Source organism: Balaenoptera borealis (assembly GCF_965194805.1).
Source record: "Balaenoptera borealis genome assembly, chromosome: 15".
NCBI lineage: Eukaryota > Metazoa > Chordata > Mammalia > Artiodactyla > Balaenopteridae > Balaenoptera > Balaenoptera borealis.
In genome coordinates, this window is record NC_138871.1 from 73,586,544 (window position 1) to 73,609,569 (window position 23,026).

The following is a 23,026-nucleotide window of genomic DNA, read 5'->3' on the forward strand; positions in this document are numbered from 1 at the left end:
CCTTCTGGCTTGTAGAGTTTCTGCTGAGAAATCAGCTGTTAACCTTACGGGAGTTCCCTTGTATGTTATTTGTCGTTTTTCCCTTGCTGCTTTCAATAATTTTTCTTTGTCTTTAATTTTTGTCAGTTTGATTACTATGTGTCTCGGCATGTTTCTCCTTCGGTTTATCCTGTATGGGACTCTCTGTGCTTCCTGGAGTTGGGTGGCTATTTCCTTTCCCATGTTAGGGAAGTTTTCGACTATAATCTCTTCAGATATTTTCTCGGGAACTTTCTCTCTCTCTTCTCCTTCTGGGACCCCTATAATGCGAATGTTGTTGCGTTTAATGTTGTCCCAGAGTTCTCTTAGGCTGTCTTCAGTTCTTTTCATTCTTTTTTCTTTATTCTGTTCCTCAGCAGTGAATTCCATCATTCTGTCTTCCAGGTCACTTATCTGTTCTTCTGCCTCAGTTATTATGCTATTGATTCCTTCTAGTGTAGTTTTCATTTCAGTTATTGTATTGTTCATCTCTGTTTGTTCTTTAATTCTTCTAGGTCTTTGTTAAACATTTCTTGTATCTTCTCGATCTTTGCCTCCATTCTTTTTCCGAGGTCCTGGATCATCTTCACTATCATTATTCTGAATTCTTTTTCTGGAAGGTTGCCTATCTCCACTTCATTTAGTTGTTTTTCTGGGGTTTTATCTTGTTCCTTCATCTGGTACATAGCCCTCTGCCTTTTCATCTTGTCTGTCTTCTGTGAATGTGGTTTTTTGTTCCACAGGCTACAGGATTGTAGTTCTTCTTGCTTCTGCTGTCTGCCCTCTGGTGGATGAGGCTATTTAAGAGGCTTGTGCAATTTCCTGATGGGAGGGACTGGTGGTGGGTAGAGCTGAATGTTGCTCTGGTGCGCAGAGCTCAGTAAAACTTTAACCCCTTGACTGCTGATGGGTGGGGCTGGGTTCCCTCCCTTTTGGTTGTTTGGCCTGAGGCAACCCAACACTGGAGCCTACCCGGGCTCTTTGGTGGGGCTAATGGCGGACTCTGGGAGGGCTCACGCCAAGGAGTAGTTCCCAGAACTTCTGCCAGTGTCCTTGTCCCCACGGTGAGACACAGCCACCCCCTGCCTCTGCAGGAGACCCTCCAACACTAGCAGGTAGGTCTGGTTCAGTCTCCTATGGGGTCACTGCTCCATCCCGTGGGTCCTGATGCACACACTACTTTGTGTGTGCCCTCCAAGGGTAGAGTCTCTGTTTTCCCCAGTCCTGTCGAAGTCCTGCAATCAAATCCCACTAGCCTTCAAAGTCTGATTCTCTAGGAATTCCTCCTCCCGTTGCCGGACCCCCAGTTTGGGAACCTGACGTGGGACTCAGAACCTTCACTCCAGTGGGTGGACTTCTGTGGTATAAGTGTTCTCCAGTCTGTGAGTCACCCACCCAGCAGTTATGGGATTTGAGTTTACTGTGATTGCACCGCTCCTACCGTCTCATTGTGGCTTCTCCCTTGTCTTTGGATGTGGGGTATCTTTTTTGCCGAGTTCCAGTGTCTTCCTGTGGATGATTGTCCAGCAGCTAGTTGTGATTCTGGTGTTCTCACAAGAGGGAGTGAGAGCACGTCCTTCTACTCTGCCATCTTGGCTCAGATTCTCTTGGATATTTTTTAGTCATGTCAAAACTAAAGTCTTTAAACTAGCACATATCTCTAACTTCTTTTCCTACTTCCTTTCTTTTTATTCTCTAGGATTTTTTTTCCTTTTTTTTTTTAATTTTTATTTTTGTATGTGGTACTTCCATCCTCCCATTTTTCATGCAGGAAGCTAGGGAATCTTCCTTGGTGCTTATCTCATCCCCTGTTTTACCACCAAGTTGTGTCATTGAGAACACATTTCAAAGCTGTAGTCTTCCTTTCCTTCACTACCACCACCATTACCTGGTTCAGTTCTCTCTTCTCTTTTCACTAAAAAGAGCCTTCCAATTATACTCCCTGGTTTTATGCCTGACCCTCTCAATCCAGTCTCTAGGGAACAGCCAGAGAGATCTTTCAAAGATGGGCATTTAAATCATGTAATTTCTCTGCTTGGATCTTTTCAATGACTTTTCATTGCTCTTGGGATAAGATGTAAAATCCTTTCAATATGGTCAGATTCCCGTTTGCCTCTTGCTTATTGTGTTCTAATCACATAGGCTACCTTTCAGTTTCTGAAAATCTCCACGATCTTTTTACTCCAGAACTTTCTCACATGGTATTTTCTGAACCTGCAGTGGTTTTTCCCTTTGTCAGTGGCTACCCCAGTGCATGCTTTAAGTCTCAGCTTAAATGCCACTAATTCAGAGGAGTCTTTCCTGACTTGCCCATTCAAAATTGGTATCCACACCAGTATCCTGTAGATTTTCATCATAGCTGTTACAGGTTTTTTGGGGGGTGAGGGAGGGGTAGGAGGTGTTTATATGTGTATATGAGATTATTTGGTAAAATACCTCTTTGCTATACTATTCTGAAAAGCTCCTTGAAAGTGGAGACCTGTCTGTTTTGTTCACTACTGTGTAGCCATCACCTGACTTACTTCCTGGTACAGTTGACAATATTTATTGAGTGAAAGTTTAGAGAAAATACATTGGAAGGAAATATACCAGTGGGTTGCTTTTTGAGTGCTGCATGTTTGTTTTTATAAGATTTCTACAGTGAACTATTAGACTTTCTAATAAGAAAAGTTATAAATAAAATACATTTTTATACTTTTTGTCTTTACTAGAGTTGAAAAAGCAGATGTTATTTTGTGACTTAGATGCTAGTGCTAAATTGTTACAAATTAAGTGACCTTGATATATTAACTTGACTTTTAATATCTTGGAGTTGCACAGCTCTAGGGAGCACTGTTTATGCGTGTTTTTAGTTAATGAGGACTTCCCTGTTAATGTAAAGCAGAGACTCTTCTTTTAGTACCAATTTTAGGTATAGTTTACCTAGAACAGAGTATGAACTTCTAGATCTACCTGCAATTTATGTCATCTTGCATTCTTATCTTAGAGTGCCTTATTGTATTTGTCTGTTTCTGTCACAACTTTTTAATCAGTAACCCTTACTTTAGCATAGTTTTGACCAGTTTTGTCTCATGGAGAAAATTATGTAAGGTTTTCTGAAATCTCAGTATGGTAGCTCTGGTGCTGGACATATGGTGAATATCCTGTAAATCTTTTAAAATTTTTTATTGAATGTCATACATTTTTGAAAAATATAAAATAAAGCCGTATCTTTGAGGTAATGATTTGTTAAGTAGGCTTAGTACTTTGAAGTTCTAAAAGTATAGTTCTCAGAGGATTGTCAACTTGATTAACTTATTATATTTATTTTTTGCTCATCATTTAAATGAGCTTGCTTCCTGCCTAGAAATGCTTTTCAGTTTTTAAAATTAATTAATTAATTAATTAATTAATTATTTTGATAAAGTCTTTTTAAAAAAATTTTTGTTGGCTGTGTTGAGTGTGTTGCTGTGTGTGGGCTTTTTCTAGTTGTGGCAAGCGGGGGGCTGCTCTTCGTTGAGGTGCCCAGGCTTCTCGTTGCAGTCACAGTTTTATTTAAATGTTTGTGTTCCTTTTCTTTTCAAGGTGCCCTTTGTTCATGTTATTTCACTTGTATGTATAATAAATGTATACCAACTTTTTAACAGATAAAATAATTAGGCACAGGGCTTGTACCCTGAAGGACACTGCGCATGCCATCATTGCAGCTGAATTGGATCCAGAATTTAATAAACTCTGTGAAGAAATTAAGGAAGCAAGAATAAAAAGAGGTAAGTTATAGAAATGAACTTGCTACTGAAGAATAAGAGATCATTGAATGTCATTGAGTGGTGTTTCTTTACGGTTGCTGGTATTATGAAAATGTATTTTGAGGCCCATCCTTAATTTCTGATATGAAAATGTGTCATGTAAATTCTCAAAGATGTTTTAAAATTTTACTTTCTATAACAGTTTTAGTGCAAATTACAGAAATAAAGTACTTCCTAGTGAAATTTCTTTTGCAGGCATATGTCTTTAATTATGGATTTCTGTTCTTAAAGGATTTAGATAGGCTTTCATATTTGAAGAGGGTTTATTTTCATCAGTTTATATCTAATACCGATACTTAAAAATTTTTTTTAGGAATACTTTTTTTTTTTTAAACCTATTGGAATTTATGTGCAATTTTGTTAGTATAAACACAGAATTAGCAGATGTGTTTTGTTCGTTCTATATATAATCCTGTCCTTGAGGAACTCACACTTTAGTAGGAGAGAGTAAGTGTAAAACAAATCGAGTATAGTGTGGCATATGCACTGATTGAAGCATGTTCATAGCACAGAGGAGAGGCCTCCTGGTAGGAAACCCAGCATTTTGATCAGAGTTTGGGGAATGAATATAGAAGTGTTGTCTCTAGTGAAGTAGAGGAAGGGAGGCAGTGACGGAGAAGGAGGAGGTATTGTAAGCACAGCACACTACGTATACAGGCGCAGAGACGTGAAATAACGTGTTGTATCGGAAGAACTGCAAATTGTTTGGTATTGCTAAAGATGTACAGAATGGTGGGAAACAGAGCTCAGAAGGTGAGCTGGGTCCAGGACATTGAAGTTGTGAAGACGCTTTTCTTCCACTGCCTTAGAGAGGCCTTCTCTGGCCACCTAATCTTATTAGGCTCTGGTCACCATAGCAGTTGGTATTTTGTTACTGTTGTTGTCTCTCTCCTCCTTATTTAGAATATAAGTGCTGTGAATGTCTTATTCATAGCTCTACTGCAGTCCCTAGAACTATCTCTGGTATACAACAGGCTATTTATAAATATTTGAATGAATCAATGTCATGCTAAGGAGCTTGGACTTTATCCTGTAGGTCAATGTTGTTTTTTTTTTTTAAACTTTGGGTTTATTTATTTATTTATTTATTTATTTATGGCTACGTTGGGTCTTCGTTTCTGTGCGAGGACTTTCTCTAGTTGCGGCAAGTGGGGGCCACTCTTCATCGTGGTGCGCGGGCCTCTCTTGTTGCGGAGCACAGGCTCCAGACGCGCAGGCTCAGTAATTGTGGCTCACGGGCCTAGTTGCTCCGCGGCATGTGGGATCCTCCCAGACCAGGGCTTGAACCCGTGTCCCCTGCATTGGCAGGCAGATTCTCAACCACTGCGCCACCAGGGAAGCCCAGGTCTATGTTTTTTAAAATGTGTTTGTGTTTATTACCCACATCAGCTTAGAACTAGCAAATTAGATTCTCTGAGAGTAGTAAGGCCGAGAAATCTGCGCTTCAGCAAACTCAAGTGGTTTTTATGTACACTAAAGTTTGAGAACAATTGCCATAGTCAGTAGGATTCATAGAAGTATTTGAAACAGTGGAATGGATTGGTAAATTGCTTTGGCAGTAGGAAATAGCAAGGTCTCAATGTGGCTTGGTGGGAGGATGAGAGACCAGTTAAAAAGCTGTTGGAGCCAGTTTTGAAAACATTTTGGCAGTTTCTAAAAAGTTAAGCGTAATATTTACCATACGACCCAGTGATTCTACTCCTAGGGGTCTACCCAAGAAAGATGAAAACATATGTCCATATAAAGACTTGTACGTGAATGTTCATAGCAGTATTATTCACAACAATTAAAAACCAGAAACAACCCAAATGTCTGTCAACTGATGAATGGGGAAGCAAAACAGGGTATATTGTACAGTGACGTACTGCTCAGCTATAAAAAGGAATAAGGTACTGATACATGGTACAGCATGGATGAACTTTAGAAATGTTATGCTAAGTGAAAGAAGGCAGTCACAAAAGAGCACATATGGCATGATTCCATTTATATGAAATGCTCACAAAAGGCAAGTCTATAGAGACAAAAAGTGGACCAGTGGTTGCCTGGAACAGTTACCTAGATTGGATTGCTGGGGTGATTGCACAGCTCTGTGAATTCACTAAAAATCACTGAATCGTATGCTTAAAATGAGTGATTTTTATGTTGTGTAAATTGTACCTCAGTAAAGCTTTTGGAGGGGGGAGGGCTGTTGGAGTAGTCCAGAGTTTTAATTAGTGAAGTGGGAATGAAGGTAGGATTAACGTGAGAGAGATGCAGCTGCAGGGGTGGAGGGCATTGTGAAGGAAAGGAAGAGGCAAAATTGGCTGCCATGTTACTGGTTTAATGACTTAAGTAGATGCTAATACCACCAGTAGAGAGAGGGAATATATAAGGACAGGTTTTTTTTGGTGGGAAAAGAAACCAGTTATCTTTAATTTGACCTATCTCTAGGATATCCAGTTGGTGATATCAAGTAGGCAACTGATATGAATCAGAAGCTCAAGAGAGTTTTGGACTAAAGATGTAATTTGGGAATAATTATATAATGCCAGTAGGAGCTGAAGGCATGAATATTTGTGGTGGAAGGTGCAGATTAAAGTGAGAAGAAAAGGGATTCCAGAGACCGCCCTTAGAAACATTTAAGGAAGGCAACATTTAAGGATGGCATAGAAGAAAGAAATCTAGTAAAGAGAATTGAGATGGAATGGTTATTTTTATGAAGATCAGTGCACGAAAACCAAACTTATGCAGTGTGGTGTGACAGCCAGCTAATGTCAGATGGAAACAGTTCATATGAATGGGATTCAGTGGCCCAATATATGCTTATACTTTCTAAGATGGCAGAAATCATGACTTTTAGACTATATATAATCTTACTGTCTCACAGTCATAAAAATGTGAAATGTATCCCTCTGCAAAGTAAAATGAGTAAACACAGGGCCCTTTGGGGATTAAGTGTAAATAAGCATGGCCTGCCATTTTATTTTTATGATTTTATATCTAGTTTCTTTCCCATCTTAAATCAAAAGATACTATTTCATCCGAATTACAAACTGTCCAAGTATAATTAATGACTTTAAAATTCAGTTTTGTATTTCAGACTTTTTTTAACCTTGTTGGTTTATGTAGCTGGGAATATTTAAATAGGTATCGCTTATCTTCTGCTTGCAGGCTTATCGGTAACAGCAGAACAAATAAATCCTCATGGTACTGGAGCTCGAAAGGCGGAAACTAGAGTTGAAGAGGCATTTCGGCACAAACAAAGAAATCCAATGGATATCTGGCACAGCTCTGCAAATAAATGTGCATGTGAGTATTTGAGATCATGTTATCCAGTAGTGGGAACAACTGCGAATGAGGCAGATGTGTTAGGAATTGGGCACATATACCAAAGGGCTGCTAAGAGCTTGTGGGGTAAAATGCTGAATCAGAATACATTTCTTTAACCTTATTTGCTTTTCTCCTATTTCCATTCAGTGCTTGCTGTTGTAATTGAACTAGATTTGAATATCTTCAGTTTTAAACTTTGGTTTTTAGATAGAGATGTGGAGCCAGTAGATTTTTTTATCCACCCCACCTCCAACCCCTTGCTGTATGTTATGTGAATGTTCTTGTTATGGTGGGAAATGGAAACTCTGGCTTAGGAGAGTGACTGAATTGACAGCAGGAAGTTGATTTTTCTGAGAAAAATCTGTGTAGCCTTCTTTAACTGGTTTTGTTTAAGTCAGATGTATTTAGAGGGGGAAAATTCAGTGTTCTGGGTTCTCCTCACTCTTCCTCATTCATGGTGATCTGTAAAATTTCTAAAAGACAAATGTTAATAAACACAGCATCTTCCTAATATAATCTTTTTATGTTTCACTAAAGATAGCCATCTTTGGAAGATATACGCTGTTCTTCTGATATAAAGGTGGTAATTCTGCTCCAACTGTCAGTAAAGATGGCCATAATAAGTTCTTTCACCAGTGGCATTGAATTTGAATGAATGAACCAGACTCAGTTTTTTTTTATCTTGTTCTCTTTGTGATAAGTGGCATTCATGTGTGAGAACATTTGAAGGACTTAATGGTGCATTTAGTTCCATGAAACTGATTAAGCTATTTATCCTAGTTGTACCTTGGATCATGACCTGGATTCTGTAACACAGCACTCTAATTTAAACCTTGAAATCCCTACATTCTCTGCAACTGATAAAAATATTTACTAACTAAAACACATTGAATATTGGCCTCAAGCAGTTTTAATTTCCTTTAAGTATTAAAATATTATTGTAATCTACAAATGTGAGTCCTGTCTTCTCTTACCAGTAGATGGCATATGTGACTCATCATTTGTCTGTTTTACATTAAGTTACTTAAATCATATGTCTAAATCTCCCTTTGGAAGAGTTGCTTTTCTAAGGTCTTAGTTTTGGAAACAAACTCAGAGATGTTATAAAACTTGATTTTAAAGATTGTGCCTCTAAATGGGCTTTTCACACAAAGCACCCTTGAAAAAGGAAGTGGGTATATTAAAGATTAGTTCTGTAAATATATACTGCCACATGCCAGGTGCTGTGGGGCTAGAGCAGTGACTAAAACAAAAATCCCTATTCTTGTGGCACGTATATAACCAATTCCTCTTACTTTACCAAAATCATGCTAAGCATTAGAAGTGATTATAAAAGGACGGGGAAAATATCTCTAGTTTGACCTCTCCCCAAATAAGAACATTTTCTTTTTCTTAGCTGGGATGAAAGCATTAGAAGTAAACTGACTTCAGAAGGGCTCCTAACCTTTGCTTAGGGTATGAGTACATTTTAAGTAATTGAGCCGGCTCCTGATCAAGCAGGGTCCAGCCTCTTGCTGTAGGGCTCCATGGCGTAGTGAGGAAAGAAAAAGGGAACCTCTTGTACCTTTGGTTATTGGAGAATAAGCAAGGACACAATGTCAGGAGTGACTTGTCAGGCAGTAAAACCTAACAGTTCTACATTTTAGAGAAAGAGCAAGCTGAATACTTTTCTTATACTTTTAATGTGGGCTGGATTAGTTTTTCATGTAAGTAATAGAATGCTTATGAATGCCTATCACTATAGCCTGTGCTTTTAAAAGTAGACTAATATAGAAATTTCATCTCCAATTACCCTATAACTGGAAATTGTAAAAATAGAAATTAATAGGGAATAAAGGAATGGAGAGATGATGATAATGATAGTACAGTTTCGAAGGCAAAATAAATTTTGAGCCAAGTGACTAAATAACTTGAATTTTGGAAATGATTTTAGAAACCTTTAGTAGATTTATTCTTAGATGAGAAAGAAGAGTGATGGTTATGACAAAATTTGTCAACACTTGTGAATACCTTGGTGTCTTTACAGAGACTCAGTAAGGATTAAAGATGAAAGGATGGGAAAAGTACGTAAACACACTATATACTGTTGATAGATCACAAGTTCATATTAAGTGCTAAAGTAAAGAAGTGAGGGTTGTCTTAAGACCAGATTCCCCTCTATTTGTCTTTCAAAAGCAGTTGTTTGTTTTTTTTTAAATTTTTATTTATTTATTTATTTATTTATTTATGGCTGTGTTGGGTCTTCGTTTCTGTGCGAGGGCTTTCTCCAGCTGCGGCAAGTGGGGGCCACTCTTCATCGCGGTGCGCGGGCCTCTCACTATCACGGCCTCTCTTGTTGCGGAGCACAGGCTCCAGACGCGCAGGCTCAGTAATTGTGGCTCACGGGCCTAGTTGCTCCGCGGCATGTGGGATCTTCCCAGACCAGGCCCGAACCCGTGTCCCCCGCATTGTCAGGCAGATTCTCAACCACTGCGCCACCAGGGAAGCCCTCAAAAGCAGTTTTTAAACTGTGGATTAAACAATCTACACTCAGTGGTCTCATATTTGTATTTTCTTTTTAAAATGTCTTTGCCCAGGAAGCTTTCAACATTGACATATTAAAAATATACATTATCTCTTTTAAAATTAAGCCAGATTTGACATTACATTTATAGCCTTGGAAAAAAATGAATTATTTTTACTCTGATGGCTTTCAACAAACTAATGTTTAGAATTCGGTGTTCGACACCAGAAGTGATAGGTCTCTAGCTTAACTAGTTTGCTTTAATAACTTTGTGTTTAAATTTCTTTGTGAAAATGTCCCACATTGCAAAATAAAAGTTAACTTTTTATTTAAGGGACAATGGGATCGACTTGTATAACCAGCTACCTTTGATACATACATGGGAAATTAATGATTCCTGGGTCCATCATTACCTGGAAGTACCAGCTATCTACTCATAAAAGCTCATGATAGTTTCTAACATCTAAGAGTGTAGTCCCTAGAAATTTTGTAGGTCTCCCGTTTCACATAACTGACCAAATATTTATTTTCATTGTTTCTTAATGTTGTTGCTGCCTTGATAGCAGAGGGCTTAATTTTTCTACATATTTTCAAATAACAACTTTGCAAGGAATTGATCCTGATAGGTGAACCATTTGTGGTAGATGGCTAACAGCTGGCTAACCACATTGTCTATATAACCTTCATAGGGCTTCTATTTCTTCTGGAAGGAGAGGCAGTAGAGATTGCTTTGTAGGGATACCTGTAACTATTCTCTCTTCATATAGTGGATCATACTTTAATTTTCTTTCATAGTTTAGGAGCTTTTGGGTGATCTTGCTGGCAAAGCACTCATCTTCCTGGTGGAAGTCCAGGGCTATAGCCCCAAACCTTCCAGGCAGCTTGGTAATGTGGTCATTCCCTAAATGTGTGTATAGTACGCTTGGCCCCTGGATGTTAGGAATTAGGAACAGCTATAAAGTAGAATCCAGGGCAGTGGTAAAAAGTGAGTGCTGAGTAAACTCATATAGGAAATAAATTTAAATTTCTTTCATTCTTCAGAGTTCATCCCTGACTTCATATCCATTTTACTTGTAGCTTGTGAGGATTAGTCAGCATGGATGTTAAGAGCTAAGTAGTTTTTGTCTGTGTTAACGCTAGTATGGGTTTACTTTTGTTTGGGTCTTATTTAATAAACATTTGTAAAACAAGCATTGCATTCCAAGTTCTACATATCTTTTTCCCTTCTTTGTAAAATAGTTCGAGTTCGGAGAAAATCAAGGCGGCGATCACAGTGGGGTAAAGGAATTATTAAGAAAAGGAAAGTCAATAATTTAAAAAAAGATGACGAGGACACCAAATTTGCTGACTATGAGAATCATATGGAGGACAGGAAATTGCTAGAAAATGGAGAGTTTGAGGTAAGCACTGACTGCCATGAAGAAAATGGAGAGGAGACTGGAGACTTATCTATGACCAATGATGAATCATCGTGTGACATCATGGACATGGACCAGGGGCAGAGGCTTAACAACGGAGCGGGCACAAAAGAGAACTTTGCATCTACTGAAGAGGAAAGTTCAAATGAGTCTCTACTCGTCAACAGCAGCAGTTCTCTAAATCCAGAACAGACATCTAGGAAAGAGTCTTTCCTTAAAGGAAGCTGTCTAAACGGTGAGGTCTCCACTGACAGTTTTGAAGGAATACCACTTCTGGAGTGTCAGAATGGCAAAGCTGAAGTAGTTTCTTTCTGTGGTAGTGGAGACAAATGTAGTTCTGAACAAAAGAATCTTCTGGAGGACCAGTCAAAAGAAAAACCAGAAACTTCAAATGAAAATCATGGAGATGATCCTGAGAAACTAGAGGCAGTGGAATGTAGCAATAATGAGAAGTTCGAACCTGGCCCTGATGTGGAGGTTAAAGATGCAGAACTGGATAAAGAAGGTAGAGCTAATGTTTTAAAATTTTTCCTGAAGGTTTTAACTCCAGAGTTAATTAAGTGCATATTTTATCTGGCCCCCAGTAGCAATAGTTGATAAATAATTATACCCCTTTGAGACTCTGTTGCAGTTTTCACCCCTTTCCCTAGAAAAGTGTACACATGCATAATAAATTTTGGTGAGTGTCTCAGAGGGTTTGTGGTCCAGAATGCATTGCTTACCTGGCTGCTTCCTCTTCTGCCTCCCACCTGATTATCACCCCTGTCCTAATGGATGTACGACTAAAAGCTGAGTAGATCCACAAGTGTTAAGAAGATGGATTTCTAACAGAAGGATTGTTGGGGTGGGGTGGGGGTGGGTGAGAAGACTTGGATACTGTAGCAGTATGGTATAGTAAAGTCATATAAACCCACATTAAATTACCACTCCTGTTCATTATAATCATGTGACTCTGAGCTAGTTGCTTATATTCTCCAACCCTGTGTCCTTTATCTTCTAAATTAAACTTCAGAATGGTGTCACTGCAGGGATTATATAAGTCATGTATATTAATCGCCTCTCCTGGTACCTGGCACATACTAAGGTATCTTCATGCCAGGCAGTCACTGTTAGTTGAATCTGAGGGATGTTTCATCTAGGAGACTCTTATCTATACGACCAGTGGTGGAAGAAAGCAGCAGAATCCTCACTGTCAAGGTTACTTTATTCTCGCAGAGTCAGAGCACTCTGCCCACTCCTGACTTGCTTTGGGTATATGATTCTTTTAAGAAGCAGCGGAAAGGGGGAGTTGAGGGTTTCTGGCCCCGCTTTGTTGTTTATCATTATTCTTTAGCCCATAGTGAGATGGAGTGATTTAGAGATCTACTCTGCTCAGTGTACTGAATTTCCTTCCCAAATAAGCACGCTTCTTATACCAGGTTATCTTGAAATTGTATCATGCTCTCTTAAATTGTGTGGAGTGTATAGTGTTAGCCTGGGATTTGGGCTATGTGAGAAAAGTTTTTTAATGCCGGTTTTTTGAGCCCTCCAGTAGAATTAGAGAGTAGGATGGTATTATTCAAAGTCTTAGAATTCTTTTAATGGATAAAGAGAGAGGTACGGTTCTTAAATGCTGCCTGTTGAGAATTTTTCTTTTTCTCCAATATTTAATAATAGCAAGCAATTTTAAGAGCATTATTTATCCTGGGCTATCATATAGACAGAACTTAAAAAAATGTGTTGAAGCTAGAGTTAAGTAATGAATGGGACAGAGTGGGAAAAATGGAGAGATTCCTGTTATGAGGCAGAGTGGGTGGGGAGGAGAAGTTCTTTTTAATGCTAGTTCACTATGAGATTTTAGTAAGCTTGCAGAAAAGGTTTAAATGAATATTATGTTCAACTGGTGATCTAAAAGCTTTAAAGATATTTGTTGTGTAAAAGCTTTACTGGAAGCTTTCATTTGTAACTGTCAGGGCAATGTAACCTAGTGTAGTGGTTCCTAATTCAGGTTCTTGGGCCTCTAGAAGTCCATGGATATAATAATGAGGATCCGTATGGTCTTAACAAAACTCCTAGCATATATTAATTGAACTATAAATAAAGGCTTTCACTCTAAAGGCTTTCTGAAATATAGAATTTCTCTGGTATATCAGGGTATATGTTTTTGAAGGCAACATTTTGGTTCTTTTATTATTTATCTATATAGCAGGCATTGAGGAAAAGGAATTGTTTAAAGACTTGGGACTAAGAGGACTAATGCAGGAGGGAGGAGGGAGGAGGAAGGGTCTCCTTAGTGGCCCTGAGCATGGGCCAGGTCCTGTATCAAGTTCTGAAACAGTCCAAGTTTGTCCTTGTGTTCCTCCCCCCTCGGCCTCCTCTAAGAGTGCTCCTGCTTAGGGAGCGTAAGGCTTGATGGTTTACCTGCCCTCCCTACCCATCACAGTGCCGGGCGCTGTCAAGTTATACACAGCGACCTCACAGTTTCTGTTTTTTTCAGTGTGGCTGGTCTCAGCAAGATGTTGAGAGGAAAGTAATTAGATTATACTAATTCACTCTAAGGTAGTAGGGAAGGACACTAGACCTTTTGCATTTTTAATGGGTTTATATTTTTAAGAGAAAATTTTGTGTAACACAGGCAGTATAACAGAGAAAAGTAAGACATTTCAGGCAATGTTGAAGAAAATGTTTTGCATTGGGAGGCAAATATGAGGCAGGTTGGCCTCACTTTGTGTTAGTATCTGCTTTTCTAGGTTGCTTCCTTTCTTCTAGTTCTGAGAGCTCCAAATTTTAAAATGATTATCATACAGAGAATGAAGACAGTTTATAAGTTACTGTTTAGAGCTGAAGATTACTCTTATCTTCCTTTTAGGGGATATGTTTGTTAAGATGATATTCTGGTATGACTTGGCTTTCGTAGTTGTGGTCTAGTTCTCTTTAATCTGGGATGCTTAGTCTTACCCCCCTCAAAAAAATCATTTATTATTTAAAGAATTACACCCTTATTCCAAAAGGATTTGTGGTGGGTAAAAGAATGTATAATTGTTTGTCTGATTTTTCTTAACTTTTATTTGCTGCAGTGCTTTTTTTTTTTTTTTTTTTTTTTCAATTGTAGGTGCTTCTAAAGTAAAGAAATATCGTAAGTTAATTTTAGAGCAGGCAAAAACAACAAGCCTGGAACTGGTTCCAGAAGAGCCATCTGAGCCTGTGCCACCTCTTATAGTTGATCATGAGAGATTGAAGGTAAGCTTAGCTCTTCCCAGGCAGTTTTAAATGAATGGAAATAAAGCTAGTTTTGATAATCTTTTGCTTTAACGGAATATAAGTACTTTAGGGCTTCTAATGAAAAAGAGTTGTGTGTGTTTTGAGGGGTTTAGAAATATGAGAATGTTCTTGGTAATAAACTAAGCCCTGGAATCTTCTAAACTCAGGTGTCACTATTACACCATAGCATGTGGTGTCTGTTGCCTAGCATTTGAGTGGAACCGTTTCAGTTTGAACAATGAAATCAAATTTCATTTTATTCTTTTTTCTTTTAATTTTTCTTAGAAATTGCTTGATTTGTTGGTAGATAAAAGCAACAATCTGGCAGTTGATCAACTTGAGAGATTATATTCTCTTCTTAGTCAGTGCATCTACCGTCACCGTAAAGATTATGACAAATCACGACTTACAGAGGTGAGTGCTTATTAGTTCATCTGTGGAATAAACAAATATGTGCTTTTACTTGTCCCAAAGAAAAGAGGAAAAAAAAAAGTTATTTTAGTCTAAATCTTTCACCAAGTAACTGAAGAGTGGTTTGAAGATTTTAAGATTAGAAGAATCATTAAGAGTTACAAAAATATACTCCCGGTACCATTTTGTCTCAGGACAGAAGTAATCTGGGATTCTTTGTTTATCAAAACAGAGATTCATGGTTGGCAGATACACAGGTGAGCATGTCACAGCTCTCCCCTCCCTTACTTATCACTGACGTGACCGATTAAGCATATCACTTGGGCCTATTGAATGTGAGCATGGCCTCACGGTCCGTGTTACCACTGCTCCCTAGGCAGCCACTGCTGGTTAAAAGGAGTTGGCATGGGCCATGAGACTTACTGGCCACCCTATTAATGATTGGAAGAGAACTTAGAAGTCATCTCATTTAATCAGATCCAGTCCTGTGAAATAACCACATGAAGGAGTGGTTGTCCTTGCGCTTAGACACTTTAGAGGTGAACCATTCGCTTTCTGGACAACTCTGGGCCATAAGAAAGTTTTTTATAAATACGAGCTTATATCTCTATTCATATAATTGACATGATTAAGTCACACTTCTTTTTGAGGTCATCTGAGCAAATAAAATAAGACAAAAGTCTCTGCTCTCAAGAAGTATTTCTAGTAAAAGATTTGTGTGTAGAGGATGTGATTATTTTGCATGTGTAATAAAGAATATAAGCATACCTTGCTTTATTGCACTGTGCAGATATTGCGTTCTTTGCAAATTGAAGGTTTGTGTCAACACCGCCATTTTCCAGCAGCATTTGCTCACTTCGTGCTTCTGTGTTAACATTTTGGTAATTCTTGCAATATTTCAGACATTTTCATTATTGTATTTGTTATGGTGATCTGTGATTAGTGATTTTTTTAAAAATAAATTTATTTATTTATTTATTTATTTATTTATTTATTTACTTATTTATGGCTGTGTTGGTTTTTTGTTGCTGCCCGCGGGCTTTCTCTAGCTGCGGCGAGTGGGGGCTACTCTTTGTTGCAGTGCGCGGGCTTCTCATTGCAGTGGCTTCTCTTGTCACAGAGCACGGGCTCTAGGTGCGCGGGCTTCAGTAGTTGTGGCCCGTGGGCTCCAGTAGTTGTGGCTCACGGGCTCTAGAGTGTAGGCTCAGTAGTTGTGTCGCATGGGCTTAGTTGCTCTGTGGCATGTGGGATCTTCCTGGACCAGGGCTCGAACCCATGTCCCCTGCATTGGCAGGTGGATTCTTAACCACTGTGCCACCAGGGAAGCCCCTGTGATTAGTGATCTTTGATGTTATTGCAAAAAGATTACGACTTGCTGAAGGCCCAGATGATGGTTAGCATTTTTTAAAGAAATTTTTTAAAGCATTTTTAAAATTAAGGTGTATATACATTGTTCTTTAGACATAATGCCATTACACAGTATAGTGTAAACATAACTTTTATATGCACCGGGAAACTAAATAATTTGTATGATTTCCTTTATTTGCTTTCGTCTGGAACGTAACATCTCAGGGGTATGCCTGTATTGGACTTGAATCAAAGCAAGAGAGCATTTAAAAGTTACTTTGTAATCACATTTTTATGAGTCACATTTTTACGAATCTATACTGACCTTATACAATATATAGAAATAACAGAAATAAAAACGTCACCCATATCCCACCAGTTAGAGGAAACTAATCAGCGTTAATCTTTTAGAATATCTTCCATCCTTTAAAAATGTCTAGATGTACATAATGTGTATAAAAGTGTGAATATATATTTAAAAATTGGGATAGTATTGGATATTGTATTTTATAACAGAACTTTTCTCCTACTCAGTAACATGATGAAACATTTAGCAGAAGTAATTTTGGTCATTTATAAGAACTTTTTGATCAAATGATAATCTGTTAGTATGGCCTGTTAGTTCTGTAGAGAGGTAGGATATAATTTCTTTGGAGGTGTTTAAAGATGGAAGGGAAAACCAAATGTCTTAGTTTTTTTTTTTTAATTGATTTATTTATTTTTGGCTGCGTTGGGTCTTCGTTTCTGTGCGAGGGCTTTCTCTAGTTGCGGCAAGTGGGGGCCACTCTTCATCGCGGTGCACGGGCCTCTCACTGTCGTGGCCTCTCTTGTTGCGGAGCACAGGCTCCAGACGCGCAGGCTCAGTAGTTGTGGCTCACGGGCCCAGTTGCTCTGCGGCATGTGGGATCTTCCCAGACCAGGGCTCAAACCCGTGTCCCCTGCATTGGCAGGCGGATTCTCAACCACTGCACCACCAGGGAAGCCCTTAGATGTATTTGACATTTGCCCATCTGAATGTAATGTGTGGGGTAGAGTTCTTTACTTTTTAAAAATTCTAGAACTTCTTTGTTCACATGCTTGACATTTGATGTGCGTGAATGGATTGAATACTCTTCAGCAGTTGAAACATCTTGCAGTATGGGTCTTGGAACCCTGTAATCTAGGGGTCTCATTTAGGAGAGAAGGAATCTATAGCAGAATCACCAGTGAGTGGCATTCCTGGTGTTGATGGCATCGACTCTTTCTGGCTTTTTTTTTTTTTTTTTTCTTTTTTAATTTCAGCTCTGATTGAAGTCAGTAGCACTGGGAGCAGGGTGCGTTCTACTTTGGGTACAAGTTTTATTATACTGAATACATTCATTTTGCTTTGGGAGTCAGTCGAATATAATGAGTCAGGAAGGGTGCAGGCTCTGGAGTGAGGCTACCTGTATTCAAATCCTGGCTGCTATTTTTAGCTGGCAGAGTGCTTATGCGTGTCAATTTCTTAGTACCGCATCCGGCACAGTAAGTACTCACCGTTGCTGGCATCATCCTCATTAGCCTAAATGTAAAATAGGAGGCATTTGGAAGTGTCTAGGGCAGATAGCCTTACACAGTAGCTATGGTATTGTAATCAGGAATATATTTAAAGCTTAACTTTGTATCTAAAATTCTTTATCTAGAAAGTTAATTTGAAGTGAATTTTTCTGTAATGCTTTTGTCTTTCCTTTAATAGATAACGTGTACTTTTTTCCCCCCTTATAGGAGATGGAAAGAACAGTTCATATGTTTGAGACATTCCTATGAACCTTTCAAGAAGAGTGGTTTATCCTCTCCAATCTGCTCCTGCCAGAGCAGTCTTCTGAGCCATTCAATTTCAAATCGCACCAATTATGTGCAGAGCCTTGGTGTAAAGTGCTCTCTCACTCATTCTTTCTCTGTTGAATTTGGTGCTATTGTCTCAGGTACCTGAAACCAACCAGCCTACAAGAACCAAACAGAACTTCAGAAACATGTTGTATTTTCCACAAATAAAAAATACAACCCCACAGATTGGAGATTTTGGTGCTACAGAAACTGCTCTCACTTCTGCTCCTCTTTTTGTGCACTCTCTTTTGGAGACCTCTCTTAGGGAGCAGACCAGCAAACACGAGGAAACTGGATGGGGCAGTTCTAAGTGTGTTGAATTGTTTAAACAGTGGGCAACCTGTACCCCCCCCCCCGCCCCCCTTTTATCATATTTGTTTTTATTTTTTCTTCTGGGTAACGGACTGAAGCCTGTTTTAAAGTTGGCTATGGTATATTCTGGTGGGAAACTGAAGAAACTGGATAAAATTAGATTAGGCTCTTTAGAACTGCCTTTAATGTGCCTTTTTATTCGAGAAAGATAAGGCTAAACACAAGGATGGGCTTACTTGTAGCAAATGAATTAGAATGTTTTCTTTGGTCACAACCCTGAAAATAAGTTTTGATACTCTGTATCATTAAGAGGCAACCAGTGTTTTGGTATAAAATGCCTATCTTGTTTTCAAAACTCGATCAAGACAGTGGTTAAGCCACATAATATACTAAAATGGTAAGTTTTCCTGTATGGTCCGTTTCTGTTTAAGAAACATATAATAAAACAACAACAACAAAAAATTCACAGGCCATCAAAAAACACACACCCTTTTTGGTATGGATGACAATGATGGTCAGAAAATAGAGTGACATTCTGTTTTCTTCTGTCAATGGCAGTTTAATAGTTATTCATGTTTGAGTTCCCCGAGAAGAATGATTTTCATGTATACTAAATTGTTACAGTTTTGGTTTAAAGCCAGGACTTGCCAAATGGACAGAAAAGAGAGGAATTTGTCAGAAGCTCCATAAAATTCATTTTCTATATGCATAGTTGCAAGTGAGCTCTGGTATGGTCCTTGAATAACAGTATTAATGTTTAAATCCCTTATCATAAGCTTACCTTCACAACTATTCATTTTGATTGGAACCCGTTTTGCATCTTGTTAAGCGATTTCTGTGACTTGTACTTATCTAAAATTAATTATGGGTTACTAGTTTTACACAAACTTTCTACAAATTCAGAGACACAGTCTAGGCAGTTGCAAAGAGACAAAGGGAGTGCAGTGACATTTTTTATCAGATGATTTTTAAACAAAAAAGTAGAAAATTTTGACAAGTTTTCTTGGTATCTTCATTCATTATAGCTGTTAGCTGCAGGTGTGTCTTTACAATATATGCAACACATGTAGTTTGGGTTTTAATTAGAGCAAACGGTCTTGGACTACTGCAGAGATACTGAGCTACCTCAGCTTTTTGTATTTTAGTTACCAACAGTGTCTACAGAGTTCTGTATTCACTTTGCCACCGTTTACATGCTGAAGCTAAGGTACTTGTCTCCTCGTCTCTGGCTTTGTAGGGTGCTGGACGCCAGCGCAGAAAGCACACTTTGGCCAAGGCTACTGCAGTAATCTGAAGTGCTTCTTTGCATTTACATTAACATTTTATGCCTTCTAATTCTAGTTTAATTTTTAAATAATGCCACTTGTTTTCTTTATACCTAGGAAGTTTTCATAATATTCAGTTAGTCATATATAATTCAAGATACTACCCATGTAGACACACTGTATTTTAAGGTGGGCAAGTGCGATTAACGATGAACCAATTTTAAAGGGGAGGTTATTTGAAACCTCTAATTTGATTATTGGGAGGATTTTCATGCTTACTTTAGTATTTATTACCATCATACCAGTTCAAGCTATTTTACAGTCTAATACATTAGCATTTTGTATTTTGATGGAAATTGTTACAGAATTTAAAGATTTGATGAAATAAGATGTAGCAGATTTTTTGTAGCAAGTTTCTGGTAAAAGGGTTTTTTGCAAGTCTCAGGTTCTTGCTGCACTATTTTTCTTTAAATATTTATTCCAGTTACTCTAATTCAGAAGCATTCTGTTCAAGTAACAGCAGCACTTGTGAATGGAAAAAAAATGCATATGTTCTTAGTAGTTTACTAAATTTGTACAAGTTAATTAAGATCTTAGCCATCAGTGAGTTTGACAAGGGAAATTTATTTCTGTTTAGCATTAAAATGCTTCCAAAAGATCAAGTTTTTTAATTTTAACCTTGATATAGATGGAGAAATAGGAGGCAACCTCAGTATGATAGGAACTGCCACTTTGAACAGTTTAGGTCTTAAAGAGAAAGCCAATCTAATGCCAAGGGGAGAAAAATGAGGTGAAATTGTACCAACTCCTCTGGCCCCTTTCCCCCCACATACTATACCAGTTTTTCTTATTTTACAGATATCTGGTGGTTCTATAGTTTAAAGCAGCTTGTGAAATTATCCAAGTGGACTCAATTTTGTTTACCTTTCTGTAAGTTCTTAATTTTTGCCTTATAGCATTGGCAAAAATATGTACAAATTGACCTCTGTTCTTATTTCCTATTGTGAGCATTATAAATGATAAGCTCCTGTGTAAAACCTTGCTCTCAGATCACTAAAATATGTATCACGGCACAGCCCAACAATAGTTAATGCTCAGCTGTGGGGACCATAGGAGCCTTTCGAAGATGATGGAACCGCACTAGGGTTGAAACTGATGGCTGTGGAATTGTGTTTTTGAGCTTGAATCTCACCTGTGATTAATTTTTTTTGTTTGTTTTATGTCCTTTCGTGACTTGATTTTTCTCATATGCCAATGTATTTGTAGGTTTACTGGATTTTATTTTTAGGGAGTGGGGTGGTAAAATCTTCCCATTTTTTGATTAAGTTGGTTCAGCTATGGTGCTATTCGGTAGGTATCTTCAGTGTCAGGTCCCGTAGCTGAATGCCATTGTTATTATAATTATTATTTGTAATCACATTGTAAGCTTGAATTTGGACTTGTACCTACATCTTTTGTATTTTGTACATTTGGTTATTTAGACTTTGGGAGTCCTCTTTGGTTTCAGTCATGTATGTCTACTTTGCAGATTAAGTAGACTTCATCAACTATGGTCTGTTTTGGGTTTGTAGTTTAATTTAGAATTGTGTTAAGTTGATATTTTGCATCTGACTTCATTTTACATTAGTTTGAAATAAATTATTTAATTTTTGAATTCTGGAATTTTGAACATTTACTGTAATTTGTAATATAACTGCTGTGAAATACTTGAATAAAGATGACAAGAAAAACATGTCTTTCTTTAGCTTAATTATGATTACTGTTGGCTGCAAATGCAATGCTACTTTTCTAGCTGAACTCATTTTGTAGCTAGGGCGTATTGATGTTTATTAAGCACGCCAAAAATCTTGTTATATGATTCTTTTAGATTTTAGTAGCCCTCAGTATTTTTTATCTAAAAGTTTTTCTGTTGAGAAAGTGTGGTTTTAACTTCAGTTGAAGATTGTCTAAAAGTCGTTGTATAGAAGCAAATGGATTACTTCTGAAATTTGTTTTTCTAATTGGAAGACTATGCTACAATATATGATCAGGTAGTATGGTTCACTTATTCTATACTGTTTTCTCTTTGATCAGGTAGTTATCAGTGTATTTTGAACAATACATAGAATTTAAATGTGGAGAGAGATTTCATACCAGAATTTTGAGGGGCTTGTTGCTTTAAGCAAATAGAACGTTCTTGGCTTTAGATTGCCCATGTTTCTGCTGTCTGCCGTGAGACACCTTTTCATGTCCCAAGATTAGTATACTAATCTTCCTGTATATAAATCTTTAATTTTCTCTTTTTCCTTTTTTTCTTTTTCACAGTAAAAAGGAACTGTTTGAATTTGAGTAAGACTTTGTTTTTCTTGGTTTTACAGATTGTATAATTTTTACTTTTTTATTTTTTAATATTCATTCATTTACCTATCTATTTTTGGCTGCATTGGGTCCCAGCAGCGGCACACAGGAACCCTTGTTGCAGCGCACGGACTTCTCTCTGGTTGTGGTACATGGGCTCCAGAGCACGTGGGCTCTGTAATTGTGGCATGTGGGCTCAGTAGTTGTGGCACACAGGCCTGGCTTGCACCGCAGCATGTGGGATCCCAGTTCCCCGACCAGGGATGAAACCCACGTCCCCTGCATTGGAAGGTGGACTCTCAACCACTGGACCACCAGGGAAGTCCCTAATTTTTACTTTTGATTGTCTATATCAAAAGACTGGTAATGATTAACCTGGGAAACAGATTTTTTTAAACCTTTATCTGGGCTCCTGGTGGCGCAGTGGTTAAGAATCCGCCTGCCAATGCAGGGGACACGGGTTCGAGCCCTGGTCCGGGAAGATCCCACATGCTGCGGAGCAACTAGGCCCGTGCGCCACAACTACTGAGCCTGTGCTCTAGAGCCCGTGAGCCACAACTACTGAGCCCGCATGCCACAACTACTGAAGCCCGCGCACCTAGAGCCCGTGCTCCACAACAAGAGAAGCCACTGCAATGAGAAGCCCACGCAGCACAGCAAAGAGTGGCCCCTGCTCGCTGCAACTAGAAAAAGCCTGTGTGCAGCAACGAAGACCCAACGCAGCCAAAAATACATACATAAATAAATAAATTTATTTTAAAAAAATAAAGCTTTATCTGAATGCTTAGAGAGTTTATAATTGCATTTGAGTCTCAGTCAAGTTTTGAGGGCTCCAAGGATGAAGCTGGGTTTATGTATCCAGTTTTAGTTTCCATTGGACTCAAAGCTACAGTAAAGTGAGAGACTAATTTTTTTTTTTAATTAATTAATTTATTTATTTTTGGCTGTGTTGGGTCTTCGTTTCTGTGCGAGGGCTTTCTCCAGTTGCGGCAAGCGGGGGCCACTCTTCATCGCGGTGCGCCGGCCTCCCACCACCGTGGCCTCTCTTGTTGTGGAGCGCAGGCTCCAGACGCGCAGGCTCAGTAGTTGCTCACGGGCCTAGTTGCTCCGCGGCATGCGGGATCCTCCCAGACCAGGGCTCGAACCCGTGTCCCCTACATTGGCAGGCGGACTCTCAACCACTGTGCCACCAGGGAAGCCCGAGAGACTAATCTTTAAGTACCTACTTCATTT

At 38.6% G+C, this 23,026-nt stretch overlaps 1 protein-coding gene across 5 annotated transcripts in view; it reads left to right on the forward strand.

Moving 5' to 3' along the window:
• Window positions 1-22,703, forward strand: part of ATAD2B (ATPase family AAA domain containing 2B) — a 159,482-nt gene extending 136,779 nt beyond the window's left edge. For 4 of the 5 annotated variants that reach the window (XM_082358416.1, XM_082358417.1, XM_082358418.1 and 1 more), the window contains 6 exons: window positions 3,645-3,767; window positions 6,957-7,094; window positions 10,858-11,541; window positions 14,128-14,255; window positions 14,562-14,690; window positions 17,778-22,703. In XM_082358416.1, the coding sequence (XP_082214542.1) occupies window positions 3,645-3,767; window positions 6,957-7,094; window positions 10,858-11,541; window positions 14,128-14,255; window positions 14,562-14,690; window positions 17,778-17,819 (1,244 nt within the window). In that variant the 3' untranslated portion in view covers window positions 17,820-22,703. The remainder of the gene's footprint in view (window positions 1-3,644; window positions 3,768-6,956; window positions 7,095-10,857; window positions 11,542-14,127; window positions 14,256-14,561; window positions 14,691-17,777) is intronic. The other variant, XR_014235273.1, reaches the window with a different exon arrangement.
• Window positions 22,704-23,026: the final 323 nt, after the last annotated feature.